At 42.4% G+C, this 26397-nt stretch overlaps 1 protein-coding gene across 7 annotated transcripts; it reads left to right on the top strand.

Annotated features, from left to right (window-relative positions):
* The first annotated feature begins 63 nt into the window (after positions 1 to 63).
* LOC117232476 lies at positions 64 to 23879 on the top strand. Of its 7 annotated transcripts, none has more exons than XM_033491832.1 (9): positions 5064 to 5228; positions 7957 to 8203; positions 19285 to 19323; positions 19610 to 19832; positions 20409 to 20574; positions 21035 to 21313; positions 21535 to 21680; positions 22159 to 22431; positions 22985 to 23879. In XM_033491832.1, exons 2-9 carry the CDS (start codon positions 8176 to 8178, stop codon positions 23127 to 23129), a joined length of 1299 nt encoding a protein of 432 aa, XP_033347723.1. In that variant the 5' UTR covers positions 5064 to 5228; positions 7957 to 8175; the 3' UTR covers positions 23130 to 23879. The 7 variants fall into 7 exon arrangements, with proteins under 7 accessions (XP_033347728.1, XP_033347729.1, XP_033347723.1 ...); XM_033491833.1 differs by having other exon boundaries at positions 7950 to 8203; XM_033491834.1 differs by lacking the exon at positions 5064 to 5228 and adding an exon at positions 7012 to 7033.
* The last annotated feature ends 2518 nt before the right edge of the window (positions 23880 to 26397 follow it).

Here is a 26397-nt window from a genome sequence, read left to right as displayed (position 1 = left end):
AGTAACGATTTGTATTACACGAAGTATTACTTTTATCTTCAATCAGCTTATACTTGTACTTATGCAAACACACAATGGAGAACACGAAGCAATTCAGTGCAAATATTTTTACCATTGACATAACAACTTGTACAATGATTCCAACGAATAAACTATATAACATTGATTACTTTTAGAATACACAGATGAATTACTTTTAGTTACGTTCAGTCATTGTATAATATATGTGTACGTATACACGATGGACTGTTCCATTTATTTTATCATATAAATAATATCGCGAAGATCAGTATCCTTATCGTCACAATTTTATCATTTCACAATGATTTCCATCCCTAGAAAATCAGTTCACTCAAGCCTATTTTTAGTCTTTCAAACATACATTTCTGCTGACAACCCTAGTGGGGGTGAGTTACCCTTAGTGGGGGATCGAATCTAGAGGGGGAAGCCAGCCGTCAGGGCAACGCATGCCTTCTGATTCTGATATTTCAGTAGGCCGCGCGAGCTTATGCCGTGAATATGTTGTTGTAAAGTGGTTGTTCGTCTCTCTTTCTCTTTCCCTTTTTGTATCATCCGGTCTGTTTTCTTTTTTCTTATAATATTCCTGTGCGTGATATTCTGTCCATGATTGTGCGATATATTTGTTGCGAATATATATTGTCGATACGAATGTGTGTTCCAAGGTACGTATGAACATGTAAAATTGAAAATGTATATATGTATACTGTATGTATGTATATCGTGTATATTATCGTAAATGGAAGATGATTGTTTAACGCTGTAGGATATGAAATTCATGTACGTTTGAACATTTGACGAAAGGTTATGAATCGTAATTGACAAGAGAGAAATGCGATAGATCCCTACTCGCTGTAATTAATATCGTAGTGTGTGTTCGCTTGTCCGATTAGTTTAATACTGTAACAACAAATAATGACTTATTTAATGGAATGTAAATATCCAATAAGTACTAAAGTGATTACTATTCTTGTATAAAATCGTTAATGTTTAAATAATAATAATAATGAATAAGCCGAAGAAATTTATGAAGCACATATAACGAATTGATAAAGGTAATTTATCGTAGTGTTAACGTTCTGTGAGAGTTAGAACAAAGATTAGGACGTATTGGATAGATAAAAATTGACCGTAGAGAATAATGCAAACGATAAATCGATTCGTCGTTCAGTTTTCGCTATTTTGTTAAGAGAATCGAGATCGATTGATTTCATTTATCGTTTAAATCGTTTCTTCGTATACTCGCTTTAATGGAAATAAATAGGTGTATATATGGTTATGTCCCCGCGTACCATATATGTATAGATAAAGGCAGACACGTATATAGAGACTTATGCGAAACGTACGTACGCGTATATAATATATGGATACGGACAGGGTGTTTTTAGAAGCATTTAACCGTCAAAGTTGAGATTATAGCGAAGGTTGTAGATTGATTGATTCATGATAGTGCAATCTGACATACGGCAGTGATTTTTTTGAGTTATTGATTATCGAATAGCTGTGTAACAAACTAAACGTTTCTGGAATATTGCACGCCACCGTTGTTTCTCTGTTATCCTGTTTTTTTTTTTTTCTTTTTTTTTGCCTCGCCTACATCTTTTACCTCCTTTTACCTACAATATACATTTCACGAAGCTTTCTATGCTGCAGTTATTTAAAAGGGAAAGAGAAAGTCCGTGTCTCCATTTTCTCCTTTTCTTTGCTTGTTCTTTTTGTCCTTTTAACCGCCATGAACGGGGGAGACAATTTTTTCATGACATTTTCACTGCACGAAATGTCAAAAGATAAGGTTATATCGGAGACTCGAGACGCGAGTTTGATTAACATAACGTGGCTTTTCACGAAAGTATTCAAACCCTTACCAGAGAAAACTTGTATCAGTATATCGTGTGTATTATATAAAGCTTTTTGAAATTTCGTTAACACTGTACTGTAACGAGACACGATTATCGTGATTATAATTGCGTACATAATTTGAAGAGAATCCGAAAATGTACATAAAAGTTACAAGACATTTATCGTAAGCGTACGCTTAATGAAAAAGTTAGTATACAATGTAGTAGGCTTAAACATATACAGTTGGCGTTAAATATCGTGACTTACTAACATAGCGAATAAAATCGACCGTTGAAATATTTCGACGATTTTTGCCAAGCGTATGCTTCGAATAAATATCTTATAATTGTTCTATTATTTTCAGACTGGTTTCAAAGTTTGTTAATATAATCACGACAGCCGTATCCCATTACACGGTGTTTATGAGATTTAAAGACATTTCGTATACGCGTATATAGATAAAAATTTCCCAAGTAACGTTGAAACGCGAGTTCGATTTCGCGAGTCACCGTGTTCTGTTATTTCTTTGAACGTAAAATCGCGTGTTTGATACGCGAGTGTCGGATAAAACGGCGCGATATATTATTATTGAAATTATCTTATATATTTATTTACGTATTACGGAAATGCTTAGTCGTTCATTTCGCGCGCGGAATCATGCACGAAACGTAATAAGGATTGTACACGGCATGCACATAAAGGGAATAAAATTGGAAGATACAGGTAGTAGTTGGTCCGATGGTATTATAAAATTTCCTTTCTGCTGGAAATCGTTTCTTAATGTTGGCGCTCGATGACACTTTAAATCATCGAAAGTATCGTGCTTTGGGCAATTTTAGATTTCGATGTCTCATATGACAGGAAATAAACTAGGTTCCAATGAAAAAAAATGTATGATTTGAACATTGCATTTTTTGAAATATTCAATTTTTTCATTTTGTGCGTACTATAAAGTGAGTGGTAAATTTTAATGGAAGAGAATGGAACACGTTGAATAAAATATAGGAGACTCTAGTGGAAAAAGTATTTGCACGCTACACACTTTGAACATTGTATTTTGAAAAAATGTCAAGTCTTAATATTCTACGTGTTGTAAAGCGTGCTGCTACGTTTTAGCGAAAGAAAGGTGTGCGACAGGTCGAATAAAATACAAAAGTTCCAGCTTCTTAATGGCCAAATGGCTTAGACGTTGCATTTTCTGAAATTCTGAATTTTAATATTCCATGCGTCGTAAAGCGCGATGAAACTGAAATGAAACTGAAATGAAACTGAAATGCAACTGAAATGAAACTGAAATGAAAAAGGCAGGATATTTTGAACGTTGCGTGTGGCGAAACTTTACGTTTCAGCGAAGTATATTACGTTTTAACGAAAGACAAGATGTCTTTTCAATTTTATCGTTGGAATTTATCGAAGCATCTATTTTCAACTGTACTCACTTGCAAGCCAAGTATGTAAAATTTATTTTCGCCAAGACAATAGATGTACCGCGCGAATGTATTCTCACGTACGGTACTTTTGCTCAAATCAAAGTTCGGTAAGGGCAAAAAGCGATAAAAATAATTGAAACGTTACATAGGTTTCTGCGTTTTCGAACGCTTTCGCTACAAAGAAGCGATATATCAGATATCTACGAAACATGTATCGTTATTACGATTTACGTAGTATTAAATGCCTATTAATGTAATTATTAAAGGCGTTGTAATATAGAAATATCGATCGATAGACTTATTTGGAGAAAAGGGCTGTCCCAAAGGAGGCAGGTAAAAGAATTTACGCCTCGTTTTATTTCGAAGGAACGAGGAGAACGTTAGCTCGTCGAGTCTGCGGGGATGAAAGAAGAGTTTGGTTGGTATCTTGAATAGTTTCCGACGAAATGGCTCGTAACACTTTTACGCGACCTAGTTTATCTTCATATCGGTGAGATATTTGATGCATTGTAAATTCTATAATTCTATTTCTAATAATCGTCGTAATCATCGGTAGGTACGTTTCTAATTATTCTAATAATTAGCCGATTAGTTACTTCGTTAGTGATTTCGTCATGGATGAGAGCAACTTTGAAAACGTTTATTCCTTAACGATAGAAACGATGAAAATCTAACGTTTGACGATTAAGCGCGTTTTCTTCTCCTTTTTCTTCTTATTTTCTTTTTTTCCAATTCTTAATCAACGATACCGACATTGATCGTGTTGGATGGAAAAAGGTAGTATCCTAATTGATATTATTAACGAGTTATTGGCCGTCTAATGAACGCGATGTACGTGTAAATATACATATATAAAACTATACGAAACTATAAAATTTGAGAAAGTTTCTTCCTTTAATCGATTTAGTGAAATTTACGCGTTATATATTTGCGTTATTATAACGTGCAATGGTAATTTTTTCTGAAAAAGCTGAAAATAGAGGAATATATTTCGAAGAAAGATATATACGGTATTTCTTCTACGGATTCGAGTCATTTTCGTAGTATCATTGATACGTATCTATCGGTATTGCAGGATTAACAGGGATAACGATAAAAGAAAAAAGGGAGAAAAAAACAGAAAATAAAAAAGAAAGAAAGAAAGAAAGAAAGATAAGGGACATGGTAGTTCGGCGAATGAGTATTTCGTCGACGTAATGGTAAATTCGCTGGTTCGTCCTCCTTACAGAGAAATTACTACCTCGAAAGCTTCGAACGATTTTCATTTAATTTCTCGCATTTGCTTCGTAGCGTTAATTCTTTTAGCTTTAGAGAATTGTCGATATAGCGAATATCGTAAGGTAGAAACGATTAAAAACATCAGGAATCGTTTCATCCGGTTAAACACTGCGCGGACACGTTTCTCGATAGAAATCCAACATTCGTATAAACAATTTAAGCACGATTTGCCTCGATTCGACGCGTGCAACTACATTTGCCATTTAGAATTTGTACGTTGCGTACGTCGTGTTTACGAACAATTGGTCGGAAATTTCCGCCGTGTATCGTCGTGTCGGGTAACATTCGATACGGTTGAAACAGAAACTTGGGAGAAATTTAGGAGCGCGAGTGAACGACGATGAAGAATAAGGACGCGGATCGTACGGGAATCGAGTGTAAAATCGAGAGAAAAAGATGCTGCGAAGGGAACTGACTTTGTGGTAAAAGCAAACTCCGAATCGGTCTGGCGATCCGGTACAGTGACGATTGAAATGCGATAAGAAGGAGAAGCAACGGCATAGTCGAGCAATAGAGTAATATAGTAATATGCATATGCAAGCGTGGCGAAATGTCGGTCGAAGGAGGTTCCTAGAGAGGAAAAGTTGCGAACAAAGAAGAGATACGTCGCGGAGATGGTCGCCTGTTCAGTGACGAGGACGAGAGGCAGTCGTGAAACTTGAGGTGAGTCTTTAAAAACGATCCGATAGCTTTCAACTCGACGATAGCAAGTAGACGCGTAAACAAAATTTGCGTGTTAACACGTTGACTGGCCATGGTGGTGGTGGTGCTGGTGGTGGTGGTGGGTGATCCACGCTAAATCTTAGAACGATTGAAATAAAGCGAATCTCTTGGAGCAAGAAATCGTCGACAAGGCGAACGTGACTCGGACAACATGATCGAAGAAAAGGCGCCCAAAAGCACGATACTTTGTTGAAAAATTAAAGGTTACGGCGTGATATATCTGGTTGCGGCAGTCAACGCGTTAAGCGACGAAGAAATCTTTTTAATCTCGAAATGGAAGAATCGCGGAAGTCGCGGATCTTGGAAATTTGTATTGGCGAATTTTTCGCCTTTCGTAACGCGATCTTGGAATTTCAAGATCTTTCACTTTCGAGATCGAAGAGTCTCGATCAGAGTTACTCGCGATTAGATGCTCCGCCTCGTGTAATCTCGAGATACAAGATACATCTTGCCCTTTGAATTATTTTCGCGACAACCCGAAGAAGCGAACTTCGAACGAACGAGAGAATCGTCGGTGTTTTCCGAGCTGCTTCGGACACCGCGACCGAACAACGGATTTAGAGATTTAAAGGAGGATCAAAACGGGCAGAGATTTAAAAGTTGAGCGACGGCGCAGCATCGTGATATTCGGACCGAGACCGAGACCGAGACCGAGACCGAGACCGAGACCGAGACCGAGACCGAGACCGAGACCGAGACCCAGACCGAGACCGAGACCGAGACCGAGACCGAGACCGAGATCGAGACCGAGACCGAGACCGAGACCCAGACCGAGACCCAGACCGAAATACGTGTTTCAGCGGAATAAACGTTAGCAAGGTCCGAGGGCGGAGAGCCTCGGTTCACCGAGGACGTGTTTCTCTTTGAAAGAAATTAGCAGCGATACGTTTCAGGGCTCTTGGCCTCCTCTCGAGTGCACTAGAGCGCCGAGTGCGGAACACGAGGTATTCGGTTCTCGGCGTCCTACCGCTGTCCTTATTAACGATATACACGCCAGCGCGAACTACGCCTTTGTCACGGTCGAACCTTCTAAATTACGCGTTCTAAGTAACGAAAGTTAAAGACCGCGATATTTTATCTCGTCGGCGAAAGAATTTTCGCACGGAGCGTCGTGACGTTTCGCGAGTCGATCGACGCGCAGCAAACGTCGATCGAACGACCTTGTTCGATTTTAACATCTTTCGATGGGCTTTGGTATTCGTATATTTTCCTTTTCCCTTGGTTTGTATCGTTATACATAGTTATATATAGTTGTACGTATAGTAGTCTGTGGAGCTTCGAAGCGTAGGAAGCGGAACGATCGGACGTTGTCCGATCGTTGAAAAATGAAATAAAATTTCACGTTCAAATTTGATGGAAAATACGAAGCATTTAAATAGAGGATACGAACGAAGCGCAGCGATGAATTGGAGGTACGCGAGGTAGCGTGATATCAAAGGGCAATCGAGCTTGATTCGATCTTACAAAAATGTTATTTCCTCGTACAAACGAAATCAATGGCTGTTGATATATTTACGTTACGGTAACTCGTGCTACGCGTACGGTCTAGCAGAATTGCCAGGAAATAATATACGATGGAAGATGTTTTGCCCTTGCGATTACCTTTGATCGTTGACTTTAATATCGACGCGGATAGGAAATTTCGATCGCGATAGCGTAGAGACGTTTGGTTGAAATTTTGTATCGTTTGTCGCGAAGGAGAAATACACGACGAATGTTAACGTATGGAAATAACGAGTGATACGGTGAGCGTTAAAGGTGTACAGGAAGGAAGTGCGTGCATGCCGCCTGGGAGTGCTCCATAAATATCGGAACCTGTCGATCGGTTATTATCAATTATCCACTCCAGCTCTTCCGACTTCAACCGACTACGGGAACGATTCCCCCCCTATTTTTACACCTTTTATCCGCAAACTGTTCGAGTTGTGTTTTGTAAAAAAGCAGCTCTATCTATATTTCGTTTATCGTTTCAACGAATCGTAGCTATCGTACTACGAAGCGTTCGAGAAAATCTCCGATTTCTCGTGTGGGAACGTTGCCCGAGGTATAAACCGATTCGATCGAAGGGAAACCCCTTGTGGCGAAAGGTGGTCCGTTTTATAATTAATTCGCTCGATTATCTTACTCGACTTAGCTTAGCTCGAGTTCAACTCGCGGTACGTATTTATCGCGTATTTATTTCACGACCGTGCCGAGTTTGACAAACGCGAACGAACCAAGCTGTCTTGGAACGATTTCGTCGTTTAAAGCGAATTACTGGATTTCGCCGAGCTCCGTCTCTTCTCCGTCGATCGTTCGATCGTTCGATCGTTCGATCGTTCGATCCCCCCAAACGTTTGAAATGTTTTCCTCCGAAGCAGGAACCATCGAACCATCGAACCATCGAACCACTGGGAATAAGTTTATCCGCAACTAGCGCGCGATTGGTTTCAAGCTTTCGAAATTTGGAAAAGTTTTCTAACGGCAAGGAATTTCGAAATTCCCGTGCAATTCGCCAATATGTACAAATCTATAAATAACGAGCTTTTTTCGAATCTCTTACGAATACCGTTGGTCGACGGATTTCTCGCGCGCTCCGATTATCTTTCACGATCGATCGCGTTATTTCGACCGTTGTTTTAATGGATGTGTTGAAAACGTTTATTTACGCGTTTGTTCGAGAGGGTAGGTGTTATCGGGCGTGGTAAGGATGAACTCGCGGCCGTGGGTAAGACGGAGATGACCACTAGATCCGTGCCTCGTCCTGAAGACGAAGACGAGGAGGACGAGGAAGAAGAGGAAGAAGAAGAAGGCGAAGAAGAGGAGGAAGAGGAGGAGGAAGTGGACGAGGAGGCTCGTTCGAGTCTACGATATCACTGCCACTGATATCCTCTCTCTCGTCGCATCGATGCCGACCCCTGCGTCCATCGATAGAGGTAAATTTTCCTATCAATCGTCGTTTCAACTTTTTCGACAATTTCTCCCGAGGGAAGAAGAATTTTCGAATAAGCGAAACAAATCTTACAACTCGAAAACAAACGATGATCCGTCATCGTATGTTTATCAAGCGCTTGCTTCGTTTGCGTTTGCGCGGTGTTTAAATTTGCCACGATCTTTTTCCAACGTTTCGCGTCGAACGTTCTCGTTTTTCGTTCAAAAACGTTCGAGAATGATCGTACGTCGAACGTTAAGAGCAAATTAGATTCGACGACGTTCCACGAGTAAGATTTATTTCGACGAGTCCACCTTTTATTCTATATTTTCCACTTGCTTTTGCGCGTACCTCTATATTCTCCGACAACGTGACGCAATTTCTCGTTACACAGCTACCTCCTTCTACCGCGGTTCCTAGAACGCAATTTTTCACCACGTGTTACCAAAGTACGAGAGGACGAAAGGTCCTTTGTTTGTTTCGCGTTATCGAGAGTAGCGCGTTACCAACGACTCGGGTTATCAGGTAAAAGGCAAAGGCCAGGATACGCCGTTAACGTTTCAAACTTTCTATCGAGTGGCGAAATTGTACGTTACGAGGTATAGGAAACGCGGCAAATGCTATAAAGGCCATGGACATTGCGCGCTACGACGTTGGAACATGACTGTTTGCCGTTCGAACGTAACGCTTCGCCTACGGATAGAAGGGATTCTTTTCGCGGGATAAAATCGGCCAAGCGAATCTTGACCTAATCGAATTGTTTACGCTCGAGGCCTTGACGCTCGCCAGACTACCGACGAAATTTCGGAAACGAGCCGTGGAATATACGCTCTCGTTACGAAACTTGTTTTCTCGCAACCTGGCTCGTTTTTCCGCGTCGCTTTCGTCGCTTCGACCGATCCAGAGACAACAACGATGCCATATCTGTAAGAACGAAACCGAACGAACGAAAACCGACCATAAACGACGAGGCATGTTTCGTCTAGTTCGGGCAACTTGAATTTCTTGAAATTCCGTCAGAAATGATCGTTGTCGCGTTATTTGTTCCAAGATACGTAACGGAGATCGGACGACCAAGAGAAAGTACAGACACGCCGTTTAATTCCTTTTTCTTTCTTCTTTCTTCTTTCCCTCCTCTCCCCCCCCCCCTCCCCTTTTCAATATTGTCACAGTACATAGAGAAATAGATTGAAATAATTAATAAAGTAGAAATTTTGTCGAACGGTAGGTCACTGTACGTATAATCACGTTAATCTTGTATAATTTGATCGTTGGTTTAAAACGAAATATCGAATTCGTTGATAAGTCTGTGGCATTGCGGGTTTGAACGAAAAACGCGATTAAAATAATAGTCGAACGAATCGAGCAGCGTTCGGCTGATCGAACTTGTACGGTTACATCGAGGTGAATCCGAGCCGAAGGCCGCGGTCTAAATTCGTCTTGTTGAATTTCAACTCCTATTCCTCTGATGGATTCTACGCGTGACCTTGGATCATCGACGTTACAAACGGTTGCCTATCTAAGGCATGTTTCTCTTCTACGAGCTCTTCGCGTAGCAACTTTTGCATATCCGTCGAATCGACCGATCGCTTCGATCGATTTCGCTTCCGATATGACGATTTACCGGGACCGAGTTGCACGAAATTTCGCCATAGTTTCCGACCACGCTTTCGAAAGTAACAACGAAACGCGGAAGAATTAAACGGGGGCTCGTTGAGCGTTGGCGAAGGAAGGAAATCGTATTTTCTGGACAATTTATTTCGAGCGTTTACCTCCGCGAAAACAAAATTCTCTAGGTACTCGGGACGTTTCGGGGCGGAAACTGTGAGAAAACAGCCGCGCGATACGTCCCGTGTTTTCCTTTTTACCCTTTTGTCCTCTTCTCTTTCTTCGGGTCCGGTTTAATCGGGCTCTTTGCTATCCTCCAGCAGTCGTCCAGCGGTTTAAGATTCGCCGGGTCAACTTTCCACTCGAAATAATTCGTTTTCTTTCTCTTTCTCGTACAAATGGTTTAGCTATAACGCGACGCCGCGGTCTTAACGGCGAACCTTGAGCTACTTCGAAGCGGCACCGGGCTCGATTCGGGCTGGCTATCTCCCCTCGAGTAAGAAAAAATTCCAGGGAGCACCGAAACTCTTTCGCCAAAGGGCCGTAGTACGGGGTTTCGCCTTCGTCTCGCGTCACGCCGAACCTTATTTTTCTTCCTCTTGCCAATTCGATGTTGCTCGATGCCGTGATCGCTGGAACGGCGATTCGATTCGAAGTCTCCGCCGATTATGCCGTTCCCGTTGGTACAGCTATCGTACGTTTCCATCGTCCGATGCGGTTAATTAACCAGCCTTTACGAACCATCGGATTTCACCGAATTAAAAATACGGCGGACTTTGATCCGATGTTCGAAACGTTGTTCTCGAGCGATAGAAAGGTGCCCCCTCGGTGATATCAAATTTTCGTCTAGACGCAAAATGCGCGTAGCTCGATCGCGGAACGAGTAGCGAGAAATTGAGATCGTTAAATGATATTAATTAGAGGCGTTGGCCGAATCGATGGACCGAGAATTCGGTTCAACGACGAACAAGGCTGATAGCAGCTGATTATTTTGACGAGCACGGAGCACAATGGCTCTCGTAGCGAGCGAATGGACAAGTTTTTTAATAGGTCAAGCGTGAACTACTAATTACACCGGATTCCACCCTCTACGAGGCCCCTGCCTCTTTGCTAGATGCATCCATATCGAACGTATCGTAGAATCGTTTTCTCCTATATCGCTGGCAACGTGATTATCGACGAACGAGAAACACACTCCTACGCTTTTTAAAGCGTTTTCGCGTTTTCGAATTTTCGAAAATCGATTGCCCGGTGGCTCTGTTAAGTTTCATACTTTTCGCAGAAGAGAACCTCTGTCTCTGGATCCGGTAAAGTTCGATCCAATTTGACAACGGTTGGAAAATTTTATTGGCGCGATCTGTCTTTCGAGTATCGTATTGCATTCGTTGTGGATTTTTTCGTTAATAAGGAAAACGTACGACTAATAGCTCTACGATTGTCCGATTGCATCGATCGTTCGAGGTACAACTCGGGGAGATTATCTTTTCGTCAAAATCATCCTTCGAATCGATTACCGCGTACGCGACGTTACGAAAGACCAAGTAACAGCTCGCGCAACGAGTGGAAAGCGAAAAAATCGGCGTTTTTACCGGTTGAAGCACGCGATCGATTCTTATAATGTTCGTTTAGGTGTGCGCGGTCCTCGGTCCGTTGATTAGTAATTTCTCTATCCTTATGGAAGCATCGCGCGTATCAGAACTAATCCAAAATTAACGCTCGAGCTACGTCTAAATAGCCGATATATATACGCTTTCAACGAAAGATCGATGTACACTGCCGCTCCAAAGTATTTATACGGGCACCTTGATCGATTTACAGTAAGATAATCGTTACGGTATACGTATCTACCTGCGAATACCCATCGGACGAAACGTACGAAAGCTAAACGTCGCGTCTAATGCCAGCTGTCTCCTTCTCGAATCAACGTATATGTCGAAAACGTATAAGAGAAAAATATTAATCGTATGCTCGAAACCTTATGGACGATCTACGTTAAAACCAAGTGTACGATTGGTCGAAGCGTTGATCCGTTTCAACCAGCTAAATCGCATCGATAATTGATATAACCGATTATAATTAATATAAATAATTAACGTTATCGTATGTGTAGCTGGAGACTGGAAAGAGCCGAGGATACAACGTTCGACCGTTGTAATTGCCAAGCATTTTGTCGCGTATTAGCTTTAGAAAATATACGTTATCGCGTGGCGTGAGGATGAAATATCGTCGGTCCGTTGGTACGTGATTTTGAAACGATGTTACGTTGTCACTGTGAGAACGTCGATAAGCGGGCGCGCGTTGAAAAGGGGCGAGGCAGAAGGAAAAGGATTAGGAAGAAACGAAGGGGCGATCGTTCGATCGTGTTTGAAACGGTCGAGCGGGTGAAATACAAGAAGCGCAACGAGGCAGATGGTTAATTTCGATAAGGCGGTGAGCTTATTATCGAGTGGGTGGAGAACGGAAGGCGGCCGATGTAAGCACGTATCGTAGCTTTTGTGGCTGGCAGAATGGATTCCATAATGAGATGCCGTGTAAACTGGGACATCTAATTATACTCGAGTGCACACCACTCCAGAAACGTTCGGTCGTCCCTGGAGCTCGAGCCTGGCTCCTGTCGAAACGATAACGAATATTCAAGGATCACCCGACGACCGAGCTTCGCGATACTCGACTCCCCGTGGCTTTAGTTTCGACGATCTCGCTACTCTTTCTTTCCAACAGAGGGACTCGCACGGTCGCGCGATCGTATCGGTAAATCGAAAGTCTCTACGGCGCCTCGTTTCGACCTAGGTGGTGCTTTTTTCCCCGCTTTCCTTTTACTTAGAGCATCGAGAAACAACGGAGACGCTACGATTCGGCATCTCTGCTCGATTTCGGCGACTCGAACGTCGAAGGACGATCGCGTTTCACGATACGAGAAAGTAGGTGAACTCGCGCTGCTCGATACGAAGACCTCGTAACTCTCTCCACGATATACGTATGGATGAGAGTTGTCCGGTGTGGATGGTAGCGAGATGGAAATACCGGTATTACGAGTCAGTCTGAATACGAGCATCGCGTTACGTTAGCACGGGTAACAACGTTTTTCTATATTTTATCAGCGAGAACGAAATCCTGTCTGTAGAGGTAGATCTCGTTGAGTCGGGTTAACTGGAAAATTGGATTCTAGCGACCAAGTTTGCAAAAACGAGAAAAAAAAAAAAAACAGATCGCACCGCGTCATCGTTTCGCGTATAGTTGTTGCGAAAGTTCGGCATCGAGCCTTTCGGAGTCGGTGGCTGGGAGAAGCTACCGATTCAACGAGTCGTCGGTTTCTCTCGAAATATCGCGCTATCGGTTATCGGGCGTTCGAAACGTAAAAAGAAAGAACCAGGTTGGAAGAGTAGCGATGAAAGCGACAGAGAGCGTAAACGATACCGATAAGGATGCGGTCACCGGAAGTACGATCAGTCCCGAGTATCAGCTTTTCGAGCGCACTATCCGTCTCTCTCTCTCTCTCTCTCTCTCTCTCAACCATAATGGCTCCTATTTTCTTCCGTCTCTGATTCGCTCGTTACTCTTCGCTATTTTATATCGATCCACGATCGTTCGGTTCCAAAGGTTCCTTCTTTTTCAAACGGAACGGATATTCGTAGTCGAAATTAATCTCTTTTTACCCCTAGAAGAAATTAGAAGAAACGTACAAAAGGGATATCACATATTCGGCTACCGATAAAGATCCGATATCTTTTATATTGCTACGTGATTGCACGAAACGCGTAAAAGCGCCGTTGGACATTCAGCGAGCCGGATCTACCAAGAAAATACAGGAATCCTGCTATCGATCATCTATACGTCATCGCCTGTCGAAGCGTAAACAAATTACCGCTAATGGATTAGAAACTTCGAAAAGAGTCAACGGTAGTGTTGCGCGTAAGTTTCTAAAGCAAGGCGCGAATAATCGTCGACACGCTGCGACGTCCAACTGATAGGTCGTCGTATCAACCAAGCAGCAGCGACAACGAGCGGCGGTCCATTAAGCGATTAGATCACGTATTTTCGTTGTAATCGTTTCGCGGGCAATATCCACGAAGGCGAAACAAGACGATTTTCATAGTCAGCGGAGCGACCAGTCGACGTAATAAATAAAGACGTGGGCGGCGAAAGAGCGCGGCGAAATTTCTTCGCGGTTTTAACCGAAAATCGCAACGCCGCTTCTTTCTATTTGCTGCGAGGTGCACGGGGAGAACGTCGTACTATCGAAACGGCGACGAGAAAAGGCAGAAGCAACAGTGAGCCGGCCGTGAGCTTTGACCCGGTGACCCGTAGTGCGTGGGCTGGAAAGAGGGCATGGAGCAACGGGAGGGGTTCTTTCTCCTCTCGCAGCCTGCAATCGATACCTGGCTCCCCTGCCAGCTCAACCACCCCGACCACTTCTCCTCCGTCTACCCTCTCCACCCCGAGTTGAAATGCCTTCGACCGCCTACCTGCCCCATATCGATTCCCCTCCGACACGACCCCTTTTGTCCATCGCGCGGAAAAGCACGATTTCTTTCTCGATTGCTTTACGAATTGCTCGGTCTTTGCTACCGGTCGAGGGACGCGACGGTATCGTTACGTACATCGGTGTATAGAAACACCGGTCATAGCGGTCATACCGATTCTTATCCGAAACGATGCTAACGATCGACGTTACAGGGCTCAGGGCCGTACGTACCGTATACCGAATCGATGCGAAGGGTGAAACATCGATAGAACGAAGAATAAATGGTTTTTGCCATTCGCTGCCGATTCTCTCGGTAGTAGCGGAGAAGGAAGAACGATACCTTCGTAGATTCGGGTACAGGATTTATCTTTTTACGTTCGTCGCGATGTCGCCCGGTCTCGATCGCTGGTCGACATCTACGTCGATATCTACGCAAAGATGTTATCTACGTAGAATCTTATACCTTTCGAATCTACTCAATTTCCTTTTTTCTTTTCTTTCTTTTTTTTTTTTCTTTTTAATATATCAACGAGAGTTTCGTAAACGATCGATTGAATCAATATGTGAATTACGCGCTCGTAAAACGTTACGTTCGAGCTAGTCGTAACAAATAATTTTAGAATTGTACCGACGTCGCAACGATCCGAGGTACGGTTTTTTGCTCGTACGCTCTTGAACGGGATCTAAACCCCTTCTGTTTCTCGTAAATCGGTCGAATATTTTGTTTCGACGGTCGAGACGCAAGTACGTATACCGTTGATTTTATAATTAAGACGGTAACTATATTCGTATCTACTACGTCTGGAACGGTCGTGTACCACCGATGCGGCTCGATTTCATAAATCGAGTTTGCCAGAGTCGTTGGACGTGTACGTGTTGCGTCGGTTATCATCAATTTGGTCGTTTCCGCTGGATAGACGCGAATTTCGTTCGTACGTACGTCCGCTGTTGGAAAATGGGATGCGTCGATGGTTGTTCCGAAGAAGCTACCCACCCCCACCTCTACTACCACGTACTACGTTCGCGGAGAAATATTATAACATGGAATACGTAGGTTCGACTTACGGGGTGGACGCTGTCTCGGTTTCGGTCTCGGCGATGAGATTCATCGATCGAAAGGATGGATTTATCCATCTCGGACGCTTGCTTGTTTGTCAGAGGATAAAGCTCCGTTCGACCGGACACTCGATTCCGATGATCGCAGTCCGTTTCGATTACGCGGCACGTTGCGTTCGTTCGTTTCCACCGATCAGCAGCGGGATACTACGCAGCCTTGGTAATATTTTACCGTGCGTATTTTACCGAGGTGCGACGATCGTTCGCTCCGGAGTATCGATAGGGTAAGAATGGCGGATAAAAATTTATCCGAGTCGAACGAACGGCATAGAGCGACGACAAATATTCGAAGTAAAGAGATGCTTTTTTTTTTTTTTTACAGAAACGCAATGACGTTTGACGATTTTTCTTCTACGCTACTTTTCAACGTAACTATAGAGTAGGTTGTTCGGTCGTTGGACGTACAATGTGACGGCGATTAAGATAAGAGTATTTATACCGCGTGAAATCCAGCCAATTCGATAACTACGATTTGCGCTATTTTCCGCCAAACGGTAAAATACCGTGCTTGAAAAAGCGACGTGCAGTCGAAACGTGCACGGAAATAACGCGTGCTCGTATACGCGTTGCTTGTTTCGCGTATCGATAAACGTTACATTCCGCGTCGATTGAATTCGTCTTGACGTACTGACACGCTAACGCGAAAAATAGCGAAAGTCCGTTCGATAAACTCGATATTATCCCGAATTGCTTTTAAATTCTCCGAAATAAGCCTTTTAACTTTTTATTGCTCGATTCTTCTCTTTTCTTTCGGGAATTTTGTCGAAATTATCGGACGATCGAAAGCACGGAACTTTTAATTTATTCCAATCGGACGAAAGTTTATGTTTAAATCGCGTAATGTCGGAAAGAAAGTAAGCGACGTAGCAGCGTCATAATGCGTGGTAATGCAAGTGCAAGTGCAAGTGCAAGTAACGCAGGCACTCTCGTTAAGTCGTCGAGCCAACGAACGTGCGAGTACTTGCGCTTTACACGCAGTCGTATAATTTTCCAGGCCCTTTGCGTTGCGTAACGACAAAAGTTCGGGTGAAAATAACAGGCATCGATCTCGCGATGAAAGATACCGTGTTGTACGTTTAACGAGACGAGTTCGAGTTCGAGTCGGAGTTTCTCTTCGAAGGAAAGGAAGAACACGATGAAAAGGGACTGAACGAATTCTTCGTCGCTGCCCAAGTTGCAGTCTAGTTTCCCTCTTTAGCTGCTCGCGATTCATTTTTCACGACAAGAAACGAGTTTCCTTGTAAGAAGGTAGCGATTTTCGTTAATTTTTCAGTAAAACTTTCCGTAAAGAGACGAATGTAATTACGTCGAAGTAATAACGTTAAGCGACTTATTAATTTCAAAACGAAGCCCAACTCGATCAATTTTCTACCTTTTCTTCGAAACGCGAGAATCGAATAGCGAATCGCTATTACGAACGAGCTTAATTTGGACGATCTGGACTCGATTCTTTCTTCTATCGTGGTAGAATACGCACGACGATCGTTTCGAGGAGACTCGGTTGTTATCGATGCCAACGGTAAATAGCTTTAAAGCTGTCGGAGGATTTCGTAAGGTAAGATCCTCGAGGGTTACCGCACACCAGCCACAGGTTGTCGTCCCCGTTCGCTTAAATCGACCTATTAACCCGCTTATTCGATGCTTCCTGAGCGAAACGTCGAAATTTCGGCCGAGTTCACCGCCGATTCCGTTTCTCTTCAACGTCCAAAGAACGCGTCTACTCGTTTCGTTTCGTTTCGTTTCGTTTCGTTTCGTTTCTTTTCTCCGTTTCGACCGGCCGTGTTTTTCCTATCCGCAAACCGCAAACTTGGTCGGATTCTTTTCTCTTTCGCTTCTTTCCGGTTTCGGTTTGCTGCTTCTTTTCTCCCCTTGCGCGAGTAATTATTCGGTCCTGTAACGACCGATCGGAGAACGTGGGTTGGCGTACAATTTTTTATCAAAACAAACATTCTCGTATCGGACGATCGTAATAATAGCTGAAAGAACGCGATGAATTATGGATGGGAATAAATAACAAATTGTTCTTGAACGATTCCACGTTATCGAGTTATTTCTGGATTAAATCTTTACCAGATGTTTCATCTTTGTTTTCGCACGTTTATATAGCCTAGCCTGTGCGTGTTTCGTACACCGATGTCTGTGCGTGTCTGTAGAGTCGTTTTGGAAATCGGCCTCTCGCCTATAGGTCTCTGCGTGGAACGGCGAAACGTTATCAGTGACAGGACTTATCGAGACGCCGTAAGACAGGCTCCATCGATTCTCTCAGCTTGAAATCAATATCCAGAACCTTGGCGTGTGGTTCGAGTAGAACGCTGCTCTACGGCCGAGCCGAGTCGGACCACTCGCCGCTTTTACAGCGATGCTCTACAGCGAAATTTTCTATTCGTATTTCCAACACGCGCTTTCCATACGCCGCATCCTATTCAAACGATAAAGCGATAGAAGAGTTGGTATCGTCGTTGCGTTTAGAAACGATGCAAGAAACCGCGAACGTCGCCATTTTTAAACGTTCTTAACGTTATTCGTAACGAAGGGAATCGATCGTAAAGCAAGTAACGCGATTTCACGGCCGAAAACTTTCGTAGGATACAAAACCTGCTGAAAAAGATGTCGCGTTCTCCGTTTTCTATCGTCGTTTCGCCAGCCTTTCTCGCTCTAAAGCGTTCTCCGTTCTTTGTTCTCTGTTCTCGAGGTAGCGAGGCTCTCGATCGAGTGCCACTCTATACGACACCCCTCGAAAGTTCCGCGTTATCGATTATCACTGGAATTCGATAGCCGCGACTTTTTCCAACCAGTACCACATGGTCACGATGCTTTTGCTTCGAATCGACAACCAGCCACGTCCAGTAGATAGAAAATTTATTTTCCGTCGTTGTTACGAGGAATGCCGTCGAACTCGATGGTTCGTCACCGTTTTATAACGATTAATTCTCTCCTGTAAAAAATGTCTTTTACGAAAAAAAAAAAAACTGTCTCCTACGTACGTATCGTAGATATTTGATCTTTAGCGTCGCATCTGCCATACATTTAACGGCGAATACGATTCGCAATATAGACGAAGATCAAAGGAAAAAGACGGAAGCGCGTTTTTGTTGAATTTATCGTTTCGACGTCGCTTCGATGCCTAAAAAAAAGTACTTTGATAGAAAGTAGCTGAAAGTGGAAGAAACCCGTTAGTTCCAGTCAAAAGCATAGATCGCCGATAATTTGACAGTGAAAAATAACTTTTCGAAATATCGGTCGACGATCAAAGTCGATCGCGTCCTATCGCAGTTGCAGTTTTCTACCGGACGTGTGCGACTCGATTCGAACAATATACGGCAGATATTTCTAAAAATATTCCGCAGAACGATGCGACTTTCGTTGGGCAAAAACGTAGCGAGAAACGTTCTGAAACTTACAGTCGATCCGCTCTTTTCACCGGGATTTATTTTCAAGCGAGCGTGTCCATACATCTCGTATAACTATGTTCGCGCGACCATTCGTACGCGGTCGGAACTGTGTCAAAGGGTCGCGGTACTTTTCCTTTTCGCCGCACGAATCCGACTTTATGGCAAGACGCGTCTTAGTCTTACGTATTTTCGTGACAAACGACGTAATCGTCGAAAGGATTCCGTTCGTAACGTAGATAATTTCGCTATGCTTGTGTAATTTTTCTCTCCGTTCGTACGTTTACGACCGAGTCTTTTACGATTTAATCGTTTTCGTTTAAAGATAAACCTTTTGCCAAATTATTCCCCGTACGATAGAATTCGATAAGAATTTGATAATTCGTAATTCGGCGTTCTCAAGACAGAAAGAAGGTACATTTTTGAATAAGACGACGACGTCGTAGAAATTCAGTCCACGAGCACCGAAAATCTATGTAAATTAAAAGAGCGAATTAATCGTTTCAGGTCAATTTGCGAAAGCTTTCTACGCCGCGATAAAACAAGGTATTGATTCCACACGGTGTACATCTGTTTGGTTAAATATAAAAGTAACGCAGAGGAAAAAGTCGGCTAATGTCCGTTGCGAAGAAAATTCTTGGAGAACGTTCAACTTTGAATCGTGGGATTCCTGTCAGGCGTATCGTTGATCGATCGCGCTCTTAAATTCGTAGGCTATTCTACGTATAAACGCGCAAATCGAACGTACGAGATCGAAGAATCGCGTCACGGAGGCCTCGACGAGCAAAGAAAATATTTAATAAGAATCGAGTGTGTGTGTGTGTGTGTGCAGATATGGGGAGTGTCGTAGGCAGCAACGTGAACGCGAGCAACGCGACGACGAGGAGGATGGACTCGACGACGTTCCTGCCGGAAGCGACGTCGACCCTCAGCGAGCGGGAGCAACTGAAAATCGAATTTTACAAAACTTACGACGTTATGACCGGGGTCAGAATCGCAGCGACTCTCGGTGGTTTTTTCGGTCTTATGATCCTTCTGCTTGTTTATAAAAGCAGGTGAGTTCTTTTTCTCTCCTCTGTTACCCATCTTCCCTTTTTTTACCGCGTTATTTTATATACCAAGACTAATTTTACAGTTCGAACTCACTCGGGGCAAGTTGTTCGCGGAATATCGTATAAATTTGCGAAAATTGCCGTCATTTTATCAGCTTTTTACGGATGTTTAAATATCTACGAAGCTCGATCGGAGTTGCGCTTTCCAATATATCGTATATACAGAGAATAGGTCGCAAAATTTTCGAAAACGTTCAGCCCGATTTTCAGGCAAGTCAGTTGGTCGCGCTTTCGACTCGTTTCAACGCGTTTCAACGCGTTTCAACGCGTTTTAACGCGTTTTAACGCGTTTTAACGTGTTTTAACGTCGGATTTTTTGATCGAACGTTTCTAAAAATATTTCTAGCAATTTCGAAGAAAAGAAACGCCGTGTTCCGATGGGGATCAAACGTTCGGGATCGAATACGATTTTTGCTTCTCGAGGTAGAGGATGAAAGTACGCGAGCAAAGTTGTGTTTTTATATAGACAGAAAGGGTGTAAATGAGAGAAGAAGGGTAAAAGGAGGGTATGTGGGATAGGTGTAAATCGAGCAAGCAGTTGGAGGATCCAAGACTGACCGCAGCTGCAGCCGCAGCGGTAGCCGAAGCAGAAGCCGAAGAAAGGGCCCTCGCAGCCGCTCTCGAAGCCATTTCCAGATTACCACCTAGACCGGATCACGGCCCTAGAAGATCTCTTTGTGTCGAGGTCGGTCTACCCGTTCGTCGAATTAAACCGATCTTTATCGATATTTGTAATCGTAACGATTAGTAGCGTAGCGTAATCCGGCGATTATAAGCTCGTCGTAATTCCGTATAATCCGAGATTACGCTGAATTATAGGTGTAATTATACTTTTTAATCATATCGAATCGAATATTTTTTGCATTCCACGATAAGTCAGAAGATAGATGGTTTTTTATGCCAGCGAGTCTGTCACGCTTTGCTTCTGATCGCGAGAATATACTTCGATATAACGTAAAAACGCTCGATTACATATGTCCGATTTTTAAGATACAAAATTTCTCAAGTCACGGGATAATCGGCGATTTATTCGGCAATTTATTTATTATTAATAGAAGATTTCGAATATATATATATATATGGTAGAATATATCGCGAAAGAAAGAACGACGATAATACGATGACGACGGTTATTACGGTTAAAGGTGTCGCAATCTCATTTGCCAAAAATCGGGCCGCGTTTTGCGTCGGTTGGCGGTGGCTACGAGGCTCTGTTGACACCACCAACGAAGCAGCCGAATTTGCCGCTTCCCGAGGAACAAAGAAGATGCAGTTCGGTGACGTGTAGCAGCACCGGGAGTAGTTACCTCGAGAGAAGGGGGTCCGCGATGCCGGTACCATGTTTGCCGCTTCACCCTACGCTTTCCACGAAATACGCTGCCCACGACGAACCCTGGGATCTCTATTATCCCATCGACATTCAGGTAATCGCTAGCCTCCAGTAACAAACGTTCGTTCGAATCTTAACGTTTCGTCCGCTGACGCAACATTTCCACTTTGATTCGCAGCGTGAAATCATTTACGTCGTTTACGAAAATTCGAATCGATCTTTTACGCTGTCTTCTTCGATTCCAACGTAGAGTACACGACGTAGAGTACACGATACGATGATAAAATCGTAAGTTGTTTGATTGTTTGTTCGTAGGTAATTCAACCGACCCCGGAGCTTTCCCCGTGCACGAGCGAAGCAGGTCTTTACGCGAACGAGGCGATGATCACGGCGACTAGAGCGGGCAAAAGAGCACCGTTGGCTTCCATGGGCAGTGTCGATCCTCCGGAACCAGACTCAAGGTTGTTAACGTAGAAACTTGTATAAATAATTTCGAAAATATCGTTGTAACGCGTCGGACGAACGAATAATATTTTGCCACGCTTTTTCCGGCTTTTTGTTTACGAAAATATTTTTACACGCGCGATTCCTTGTACGTAACGCACGCGTACGTAACAACGTATTCTCGCATTTTGTTCGCTGTACGAACAAAATGAACCATACGAAACGAATTTTTATCATCTTCTACATTACTTACTACCATTACTACCATTACTACCATTACTACCATTACTACCATTACTACTATTATACTCTCGTAGTATCGAATTTTTCTAGTCGTACGTAAATTTAACGACACTTGGATCCGTTTAATCGGTGTGTCACCTTGTTAGTCGCCGTATACGCGTGCGTCTTTTTTCTTCCTCGACGATTTCATCCTCTCCATTCCCTTTGTAATCGATCCGAATCTTAACGCTTGTTCCATTTGTACGTTCGTAGCTTGAATAATTCGAGGTCGCTCGGTTCCGACTCGGTCTTCCTAAGAGACGACGAGCAAGAAGAGTGTCTCGACACGGAGGATGAAGTATCTGGGTTCTCGACCGACTCCGAAGCACCCGGGCCAAGTTGTCGACGGTTTCTTCGGGTACCCTCGAAAAAGAAGAAAACGGTCGAGAAATGGGATGGTTGCTCTGGATGTGTCCCTAGACGGCGGCCTGAAGGCAAACCTTGTCAAGCTTGTCGTAGTATTAGCGCAGCCGTTGAAACTTCTAGGTATACCTAGTCGAACGATTGTTCCTTCGTTGCTTCTAAGCGTCGGTGACTCTGCGTCTTTACCACTGCCCTCTTAACCGAACCAAACTAAAATTAACAAATTTTAACGCTATGTACCAAGACGAATATGCCTTCTATATAGCGGTATACGGTGTTCGAACCGGTTACGGTTACGATTACGGTTACGATTACGGTTACGGTTACGGTTACGGTTTAATTGGGTCAGTTCTCTATCTATTTGATCGCATGGTTACGCGGAATCGAGGAAATTCAATTTTTCCACGATAAGACGACAAACTGCTCGAGAAACAGCCCGTCGACGTTCTTATTCTTCAAAACTTTTGTCGTTGTTTCATCCTTTCTACTACCGCTTCTATATCGTTATTTGTAAATACAAGATTATACCTTTTGTATCGTCGTCTTTCGCAAATCTGAAATTATTTATCCACTTTCCATCGTTCTTTTCTGATCGGCTTCCGATTTTCGCGTTTACTTCAAACTTATTTACATGGAATGACTTTGGGAAAAGCTGTCGTTACGAATATATCAACAGGTCTCAGGCCGTCTCTACGAGCACCAGCAGCCAAAGTAGCCCCGGTTCTCCGCCGTGTTCTCCAGCCATCGAGCTCAGGCATAGACCACCGCCGGCGCCGTTACCAACCAGTCCACCGGCCTGGTCGCAAGAAACTCTCTTTTAGTTCTCTAAAGATTCGCCAGAACGGTTTTCGCAAACGGTCAGTAATCGCACAAAGGTATCCCTTCGGTGGGAAATAGAGGATGAAGAAAACGAAGAACGGACAGTGACTTCCGATCGAGTGACTTCGTTCGAGTTGGAATTCTTCGTTGGAATCGGTCGAATGGAACTAGAAAAGGGGTTGTTTAAACAGATAGAGAAAACGGCGTATCGTTGTACGACGAAATATCTAGGAGGAATCTAAGACTCGAAGGGAATGAACGTATAGAAGTAGGAAAAGCAAGAACACGAACGGACCATGTTCGAGAGAAAAAAAATTACTTGGGAGAAAAAAACGTTAGGCTGTAAAAAGCAGGAAGATCGTAATACGAGGAAGAAGAGTACGAGAATTATGAACAGTTACGGAGAAAGAGGAATACGGACGAGTCTGAGAAAATGTAATTAGGCGTAGAAAATAATAGGAAAAAATATAAATATCGAAACTTTATCGAAGCACGTAGTTTTTGTTTGAGACAAAAACGAACAAAGATCCGGGTTTTATGGAAGAAAGAGAAAAAGCGAGGAACAGAGTTAACGAAATAAAAGTTAAAGGAGAATACCAAGAGGCACTTGTATAGTAAGGTTTAAGCTTAACGTACGAATAAAGAAACAGAAGCAAATACTAACAGACTAATTAATCGTTAAACGAACTGTTGTAAAAAGAGGGGAATGCGTAGCGTACTATAGATATATATTGTAAATAACAAACGAAGGAAACGAAGAAAACGAAGGAAAGAACTGGAATTCGTTCTCTTCGTATTCGAGAAAAAGAAATAAAGAGAAAAGAAAAAGAAGGAGAGCGAAGAATCGTGTTTGTATCGCGTTAGAGAGAAAAAATCAAAACTTTTAAAAGGACGTTGTTGACTAAATAGTTGTGCGTGGAAAAAAACGTGAAAAGTACTTCTCGTCGATCATTTTTTGTTTTATTTTTTAATACTTGTCTATAGATATGTACGTGCGATATGCGCGATTAAAAATAAAAGTATAAGAGTTAGATTAATCGAAAGGTTGAAGGGGAAAACGACGATCGATATATCTTTTCCTTTAAATCGAATAATTACGTTACTCTCGTTGTGGTTTCGTTATTTTGTGCTAATCAAATGCGAAAAATCGTGCCGCCAAACCAGCCCCGTTCGTTTCGATCGAAATTAAAAGTGCCCGGGCACTTTCGAAACTTCTTTCCAACTTTCGTTCGTTTGTTAATGCCTTCTTTTCTCATACTTGATCGTGCTTAATCGATTAATTAACGACGCTTTGATGACTGCCAGTTCAGAAGCAGAAATCCTTCGTGTATGTATGTGCGTCTGTGACTTGTGACGAGTATGAGCGCGGTATGAATGCACGGAATGCACGCGATCGTGTCTAGAAAACTAGAAAAACCAGAGAGCCAAGTATTAACAATGTTGTAAATTTTTCCATCGATCGGGACGCGTTTATAATCTTTTATCTTTGCCTTTAGATGCAAATACGACATTTTATGTTTCGCTTTCTTCTTTCTTTTTTCTTTTTCTCCTTTTTTTTTCTTCTTTTTTTTTTTCTTTTTCAAGAATCGTTATTTTATCGTTGTTCGTCAAGCTGCTTGATTTTGTCGTGTCGAGTATTGTTCGACCGTTTGTTTATTTATTAATTATTTGTTGGCGTTACTTTATCGTTTTATACTATATTATGTATTGGCAGTTTGATACTAACGATCGATGTTGTTGTTGTTCTTATTCGTAAGTTTTATCGAGAATCTTAGAATTTTAGACGATAAAGGAACGATATAAACGCGAACCCGACTACATGTTTACGTAATTACGTTACAACGCGAAACTTGTGTTGGTGCCTTTCCGCCGGCTCTTCTTCCATTATCATTTAGATAGTACTGTCGCGCAGACGATAATCTCGATGAATCAAAAGGGGTAACGTAATTAATAATTAACGATTTGAATCGATAAATAGTTATAGTGATGACAATCGTAATCGTAATTGTGATTATCCTTGTCAGTCTGATTATAACGAGGAAAGAATGCTGTAATTAAGGTAAGAAGCCAAGAAGAGGAGAAAAAAGAAGAAAAGAGGAAAAAAAAGCAGAAAACAATCATAACGATAGCGTTCCACGATTACGCGACGAAAGAGTAAATAAGAGATAAAAGCAATAGAGAAATTGTAAAAACTAGAAGAGAAAACGAGGGAAGGGAAGGTGTCGAATGTCAACGAGAACAATAAGGGACGATAACGCGAGGAAAGAGGAAAGAGGAAAGAGGAAAGAGGAAAGAGGAAAGAGGGTGATTATGATTATGATGAAAATCATGATCACGAGAGGGGAAAAAAAGTTCTATCGTCTTTCGTAACGTTTTAAAGAAAGATCCTTCCTGATGTGTACGAACAATAAAACTTTCACCGTTTCCTACTATCACTTTCTTTCGTCATGCCTTCCCGTTAAATTTACAAATTTTTCTTTCCCATTATCGAAATGATCAGGCAGTCTCCGCGAAAGATATCGATGTATTCGAATATTCGATTAAGATATTTCGTCGAATTTATTTCTCTTTTTGTGCATTTTCTTCGTTACTCGCTGATGTACGACGTGGCGAAGAAAGAAAGAAAGAAAGAATACCGTAAGAAAAGTACGAAAATCGTACGATTACGTCGAAAACCATGCCTTTATGATTTTCACTCGATGTAAATCTTCTTCGTTGAATATTTCGATTTTTCGGCATGGTTATTGAGATACGACCGAGTAACGATGATAACGATGAAAGTAATTCTTTCTACATCCGAATCCCTGCAAACTTACAAGCAACATTTTACAATGAGAATGTACTCGACTTACGCTGTTTACAACAATAATCTCTCCGATCCTTACTCGACAACCTTTTTGCAATGGATGAATAATAGTAGAATACTCATTTTCTTTACCGTGTCTCTATTTTTTCAGATACCGAAATAAAATATACATGTTGAACATAAGACGTTGAAGTGATATCCTCCATGATTTTTGTTCTTTTTACGCGCATCTTATCTTCCTATTTACCAATGCACCATGATATCGCTGTTTACGATTAGTGCAAGAACAAACTTAATTACGCCATACATTTATCTTTTCATTTCTATAATTAATTTATTTATTTTCTTGTGAAATATTTTTCCATTCCATAATCGATTTATATCTGGTTGAGGGAAATTTTCATCGATTACAATGGTCCGATTTGTAACGTTTCGATCGTAACGTATCAACAATGTAAGCTGAT

This window comes from Bombus vosnesenskii, unplaced genomic scaffold, assembly GCF_011952255.1.
Source record: "Bombus vosnesenskii isolate JDL3184/JDL3185 unplaced genomic scaffold, Bvos_JDL3184-5_v1.1 scf7180000013289, whole genome shotgun sequence".
NCBI classification, from domain to species: Eukaryota; Metazoa; Arthropoda; class Insecta; order Hymenoptera; family Apidae; genus Bombus; species Bombus vosnesenskii.
Note: the sequence above shows the minus strand (reverse complement) of the source record. Positions and strands in the feature narration are given on the sequence as shown.

Excerpts from the sequence above, each read along its gene's own strand:
- LOC117232476 (XM_033491832.1), top strand. The coding sequence starts at position 8,176 with ATGCCGACCCCTGCGTCCATCGATAGAG. Across the intron at positions 8,204-19,284 it reads CCCTGCGTCCATCGATAGAG|GTCAATTTGCGAAAGCTTTC; the intron begins GTAAATTTTCCT and ends TAATCGTTTCAG. Across the intron at positions 22,432-22,984 it reads GCAGCCGTTGAAACTTCTAG|GTCTCAGGCCGTCTCTACGA; the intron begins GTATACCTAGTC and ends ATATATCAACAG.